Source organism: Muscardinus avellanarius (assembly GCF_963383645.1).
Source record: "Muscardinus avellanarius genome assembly, chromosome: 18".
NCBI lineage: Eukaryota > Metazoa > Chordata > Mammalia > Rodentia > Gliridae > Muscardinus > Muscardinus avellanarius.
This window is the reverse complement of record NC_137804.1, coordinates 47,167,876-47,174,926: the sequence shown is the minus strand read 5'-3', so window position 1 is coordinate 47,174,926 and position 7,051 is coordinate 47,167,876. Positions and strand designations below refer to the sequence as shown.

At 37.2% G+C, this 7,051-nt stretch overlaps 1 protein-coding gene across 1 annotated transcript in view; it reads right to left on the bottom strand.

The window, feature by feature from the left end:
* LOC308276721 (vomeronasal type-2 receptor 116-like) overlaps positions 1-7,051 on the bottom strand; it is a gene marked incomplete at both ends in the record, with an annotated part of 37,318 nt that continues 30,267 nt past the window's right edge. The window contains 2 exons of the mRNA XM_080715561.1: positions 1-142; positions 361-475. Of these exons, the coding sequence (XP_080571687.1) occupies positions 1-142; positions 361-475 (257 nt within the window). The remainder of the gene's footprint in view (positions 143-360; positions 476-7,051) is intronic.

Here is a 7,051-nt window from a genome sequence, read left to right as displayed (position 1 = left end):
TCAGGCTCCCCCATACATGGACAGTGCTGCTTTCAGGCTGAGCTGCTCAGGTGAGGAGCAGGATGCAGGTGTCGTCTGTGTGGGCACAATGGCGTCCCCCTGTTGCCAGATGTCCTGGACTTGTGCAAAGTGTGAAGACAGGCTTCCCAGCAGAGACACAAGAAGAAGGAAAGGGGTTATTCAAAGGGAGTCACAGAGCTGAGACCTGAGTGGTGTTGGCTGATGTCAGAGCAGCTCCAGCGCCCTTTCATTTCATGGCTCTGCTGCCTTCCCATCCAGGAGCTCAGGGACCCACTGCCTGGGGCTCTGCACCTGACACTTCAATCCTAATGAAAACACTTTGCAAAAACATGTTTGTGCCTCGGCTTCTCAATGCCCACCATGATTTCATCATGGTCCAGCAGGGCTCTGAGGACCACAGCAGCCCTGAGTTGCTGAGAGCCCAGAAGTTTAGACTTGGCAACAGTCCACTGCCCTGAGGACAGGACAGAGTGAGCAGGAGTCCCTGTGGCATGATGGTCTTATTCCACCAATTTCTCACTGCAGCTTTGAGTGCTAACTGAATGTGAGTGAGCAGGGGTCACAGGCCCTGGACACGTGATTCAGAGTAGAAGACCAACAATTGTCTCAATAAAAACCTATACCACAGCTTGTTCATGACTAAAAATCTAAGGTCAAAAATATAAAAAAATTCAACTAAGTAGAAAATACTGGGACTAGGGTTTGAGCCCAGGGACATTTCATACTCCTAGCCTTTATTTTATTTTATTTTATTTTATTTTATTTATTTTTTAGGGCTCAATCTAGTGATCTTTTTTTTTTATTTTTTATTGGTGCAATGTATTCATACATCATAGTGGTATAAAGAAAATACTTTTGTAGACATACATGCACATCTCGCCCAGTTAGCCCCTACCACGATTCCCACCCCATTCCCTCCCCATCCCTCCTTCCCACGCTTGGCTTACTGGTTGACATCTAGTATTATAGCAATTTATACAATATTAACATTGATAATCTCACATAACAGTTTCATTTGTCTGGTACCAAACTTTTGATGACTTAAAGATAACATTTCAATATTTCTTTTTGCTTTCTTTCTTACCAGAGAATATTTTTTTCTTTTTTTTTTTAGGTGAAACTATCATACATTTATTTATTTATTTTTCAGAAAAAATCTATCCTGATATGGAATATGGACTCTAGATACCCAAAACAGTCTCAAAGAAGAACAAAGCTAGAAGATGTATATTTTCTGATTTCAAACCATTTTTTTTAATTTGGAAACATCTCACTAAGTTGTTGACACTGGCCTCAAACCTGCAATCCTCTGGTCTCAGCCTCCCAAGTACTGGGATGACAGGTGTGGCTACCATACTCAGTTCTCTATGTAATTTTTAATTAAGGACAGAATAGGCATCATACATAATACATAATAATTATACAAAAATGTCCTGTGTCTGAATTGGCAGGTGGCAGAAAAGAAGAAAGTAGATAAAATTTATGTTAAAGTTAGAATCAAAGGCAACCTCAATAATCATGATGGAATCAGTAACCATCCCAGAAAATGTCTGCAGCTGGGCATGGTGGCTCACACCTGTCTTCTCAGTACCTGGGAGGCTGAGACCAGAGCATCACAGGTTCCAGCATCGGCCACTTAGCCAAGCTCTGAGCAACTTACTGAGACCTGTAACAAGCCACGACTAAGAAAACTCAGTGCTTTTCCTCATATTCATCTAGTGCCAATGTCTCTTTTTTTCCCAACACTCTTCATGGAAAACATTCTTTATATAGGTTTCCAATTTTTATTTTTTAAAAATATAAATAGCCATAAAATGCATATATTTATGGTATGTGAGATATTTTCAGACAACTATATCCTGTGGAATTTCTGGAGACCTCACATACCTTTCTTTTTCTACAGTGAGAACACTTAGATCTGCTCTCTGGATACTTTACAAGAACATAATAGATTGCTTTTTAATTTGAATGCTTTTATTAGGGTATTTCATGCTGTATGATTGCAATTATCAGTACAGTGTGGTTCATTGTGATAAAACATACATACTCTGTATGTATTGGTTTTGTTTGGGGGTTTTGTGGGATTTTTTTTTCTTGATATGGGTATCTACCTCTGAGTTACATTCACACCTTTTTTCTTTTTTCTTTTGAAATAGAGTCTTGGAAAGTTGCTGAAGACCTGCCTAAGATGCTGAGGCTATGCTCAAACCTGTGATCCTCAAATATCAGACTACTAAGAACCCAGATAACAGGCAAGAGCCTTAGGTGCCTAAATTGGTAGATTGTTTTTAACTGTATTGACTGGGATGTACAACTCATCTCTTGGAGACATTCATGCTTATCTAACTGAACTTTTGGAAAAAAGTTTTTTTTTAAACAAAATTTTTATTGAACATAAATGGTATACATTTAAACTATATTTTGTGCCCTCTCCCCCCCAGCCCCTGTTTTCCCTTCCCCCTCCCACCAATGGTTGAACAGGATAAACATGTCATATTCATAATTTTACACATATTCAGATGTAGACCCTCATTAATCAAGATCAGCCTTCCTCCTCTCCTATCTTTCCATTCAAACTTTGCTGATATGTCCCCTCCATTGTCTGGAGTCCCACTGGTATCCTCTGTGTTTCCTAGTTTGGGCATATTAGAGGAAACATATATCCCTTCTCCTTCTGTGCTTGGCTGATCTCACTTAACATAATGTTCTCCAGGGCTTTCCATCTTCTTGCAAATGATATAATTTTGTTCTTCTTTATGGCTGAATAGAATTCCATTGTGTGTATTTCCCAAAGTTTTGCTATCCATTCATCTGTTGATGGAGACCTGGGTTGGTTCCATATTTTGGCCATTACAAATTGTGCTGCTATGAACATAGGTATGCATATGTTGCTGTATTTCTCTGAATTCAACACCTTTGGAAAGATACCCAGGAGTGGTATAGCTGGGTCATATGGTGGATCTATTCCCACCTTTCTTTGGAATCTCCACACAGATCTCCATAGTGGCTGAACTAGTTTGCACTCCCACCAACAGTGTAAAAGAATTCCTCTTTCCCCACATCCTCACCAGCATTTGTTGTTTGATTTCTTTATGCTTGCCACTCTGACTGGGGTTAGATGGAATCTCAGAGTAGTTTTGATTTGCATCTCCCTGATGGCCAGTGATGAAGAACATCTTTTCATGTATCTATTGGCCCTTTGTATCTATTCTTTTGTGAACTGTCTATTTAGTTCCTTTGCCCATTTCTTGATTGTGTTGTTTGTTTGCTAGTGTAGAGTCTTTTGAGCTCTTTGTATATTCTGGATATAAGCCCCCTATCAGAGCAGTGGCTGGTAAAGATCTTTTCCCATTCTGTAGGCTTCCTCTTTAGGTTGCTAATGGTTTCCTTTGATGAGAGCAAACTTTTAGTTTGATGTTATACCACTTGTTAATTCTTGCTTTAATTTCCTAAGCTTTGGAGGTTTTGTTGAGAAAGTTGCTGCCTGTGCCAATATGTTATAGTGTTGAACCTATGCTCACCTCTACTACCTTCACAGTCTCAGGTCTAATTTCTAAATCTTTGATGCATCTTGAGTTGATTCCTGTGCATGGTGAGTTATAGGGGTTTAGATTCATCTTTTTACAAATGGATAGCCAGTTCCCCCAGCACCATTAGTTGAAAAGGCTGTCTTTTCTCCAGTATATGAATTTGGCCCCTTTGTCAAAGATTAATTGGCTAAAGCTGTGTGATTTGTTTCTGTATCTTCTATTCTAATCCACTGGTCAGTATATCTGTTTTTGTGCCAGTACCGTGCTGTTTTTACTACTATTGCTCTATAGTATAGTTTGAAGTCTAGGATTGTAATGCCTCCTGCATGTTTCTTATTATTGAGAATTGCTTTGGCTATTCTAGGTCTTTTCTTTCTCCATATGAAGTTCATGATTGATTTTTCTAGGTCTCTGAAGAATGTCACTGGTATTTTAATGGGAATTGCATTGAATCTATAGATCAGTTTTGGCAGAATGACTATTTTTATTATATTTATTCTGCCTATCCATGAGCACTGGAGATCTTTCCATCTTCCAAGGTCTTCTTCAATTTCTTTCTTTAATGTTTTATAGTTTTTGTTGTAGAGGTATTTTACATCTTGGGTTAGGTTAAATCCTAGGTATTTTATTGGTTTTGAGGTTATAGTGAATGGAATTGTTTTCTTTGTTTCTTTTGTTGTGGATTCATGGTTGACGTAAAGAAAAGCCACTGATTTCTTTAGGTTGATTTTGTATCCTGCGACTTTGCTGAATTTGTTAATCAGCTCCAGAAGTCTTTTGGTTGAGTTCTTTGGGTCTTCCAGATAAAGGATCATGTCATCTGCAAATAAGGATAATTTTAATTCCTCTCTTCCTATGTGAATTCCTTTGATTTCCTTCTCTTGTCTTATTGCTGCAGCAAGAGTCTCAAGGACTATATTGAAAAGGAGTGGTGATAGTTGGCATCCTAGTCTTGTTCCTGACTTTAGAGGAAATTCTTGAAGTTTTCCCCCATTCAATATAATGTTGGCTTTGGGTTTACAGTATATTGCCTTAATGATGTTGAAGTACATTCCTTCTATCCCAATTTTCTGCAGTGTTTTTAACATAAATGGGTGTTGGATTTTGTCGAATGTTTTTTCAGCATCTATTGCTATGATGATGTGGTTTTTGTTCTTGGGTCTATTTATGTGGTAAATAACATGTATTGATTTGTGTATGTTGAACCAGCCTTGTTTTTCTGGGATGAACCCAACTTGGTCATAATGTATTATTCTCTTGATATAGTTTTGAATGCGTATAGCTAGTATTTTGTTTAGAATTTTTGCATCTATGTTCATTAAGGATATTGGTCTGTAGTTTTCCTTTCTTGAGGTATCTTTATTTGGTTTGGGGATTAATGGGATACTGGCCTCATAAAAGGAATTTGGGAGAGTTCCATCTCTTTCTATTTCCCAGAACATGTTATGAAGTATTGGTATTAGTTGTTCACTGAAGGTTTTGTAGAATTCAGCTGGGAACCCATCTGGGCCTGGGCTTTTCTTTGGTGGAAGAATTTTATTGTTGTTTCTATTTCTTTGGTTGTTATTGGTTGGTTTAGGCTTGCTATGTCCTCTTGGCTGAGTTTAGGAAGGTTAACTGTGCTTAGAAATCTATCAATTTCTTCCAGGTTTTCAAGTCTATTGGAGTATAAATTTTTAAAGTCATTTCTGATAATCTTTTGAATTTCTTCACTATCTGTGGTGATATCTCCTTTTTCATTTCTAACTTTGATAATTTGAGTTGATTCTCTTTTTCTTTTGTTTAGGTTGGCCAGGGGTTTATCAATTCTATTAATCTTTTCAGAGAACCAACTTTTTGTTTTATTGATTCTTTGAATTGTTTTTTTGTTCTCTATTTCATTTATTTCTGCTCTAATTTTAATGATTTCTTGCCTTCTGCTGGCTTTGGGAATAGACTGTTGCAGAATTTCTAGGTCCTTGAGTTGTGTCATTAGGTTCTTTACTTGGTGTTTCTCTGTCCTTCTTATGTGGGCACTCAATGCAGTAAACTTTCCTCTTAATATTGCCTTCATGGTGTCCCATAGATTTTGGTAGGTTGTGTCTCTGTTTTCATTTGTTTCCATAAATTTCTTTATTTCTTACCTAATTTCTGCTCTTTCCCATTCATCATTCAGTAGTGTATCATTCAATCTCCATGAATTTGAATACTTTCTTTCAAATTTCCTGTTGTTGATTTCTACTTTTATTCCATTGTGGTCTGACAAGGAATTATATTACATCTTTTGAATTTGCTGGTATTTTCTTTGTGTCCCAGGATGTGGTCTATTTTGGAGAAGGTTCCCTGAGCTGCTGAGAAGAATGTGTATTCTGTAGTTCCTGGTTGAAATAATCTGAAAATGTCTATTAGGTCCATTTGGTTTATGGTTTCCCTTAGTTTTATTTTTTTATTTATTTTATTTTATTTTTATTTTTTTATAACAATTTTTTATTGAACATAAATAGTATACATTTACACTATATTTGGTGCCCTCTCCCCCCCGCCCCCATTTCCCCCCCCCCACCAATGGTTGTCCAGGTTAACCATGTCTTATTCATAATTTTACACATGTTCAAGTGTAGACCCTTATTAATCAAGACCGGCCTTTCCCTTAGTTTTAAAGCATCTTTACTCATCTTTTGCCTTGAAGATTGATCCAGTGGTGTGAGAGGTGTATTAAAGTCTCCCAGAATTATTGTATTTGGATCTACTTGGGATCTTATGTCCAGAAGGGTTTGTTTTACAAATGTGGTTGCACCCACATTTGGGGCATAAATATTTACTATCATTATATCTTCTTGGTGTATTGTTCCTTTTAATAAAAGGAAGTGCCCTGATTTGTCTCTTTTGATGTGTTTTAGTTTAAAGTCTGTTTTGTTGGATATCAGGGTTGCTACCCCTGCTCTTTTTTGGTCACCATTGGCATGGTATATCTTTTTCCATCCTTTCACTTTCAGTCTGTGAATGTTTTTGGCTGTAAGGTGAGTTTCCTGCAGACAGCATATATTTGGATTATGTTTCCTAATCCACATTGCCAGTCTATGTCTTTTGATTGGTGAGTTAAGTCCTATGACATTAAGAGATATTATTGAAATATAATTTTTGTTTTCTGCCATTTTGTGTTCTGTCTACTCTTGAGTGGTTTGATCTTTCTTCTTTACTTAAATGGCCCACTTATTAACTTCCTCTCTTCTCTGGTTCTAAAGTCTGCTTCTTTTTTCTTCCTTATGGTTTATTTCTTTAAGAATTTTCTCTAGTGTTGGCTTTGAATTCATGAATTTTCTAAGATTCTGTTTATCCTAAAAGACTTTGGTTTCACCATTGATCTTGAATAGTAGTTTTGCTGGATAAATAAGCTTTGGTTGGAAATTATTCTCTTCCAGGGTCTGAATCACGTTGTACCAGTCTCTCCTAGCATTCATGACCTGGATTGTATAGTCTGGGGTGATTCTTATTGTTTTGCCTCTATATGTCACCCGTCC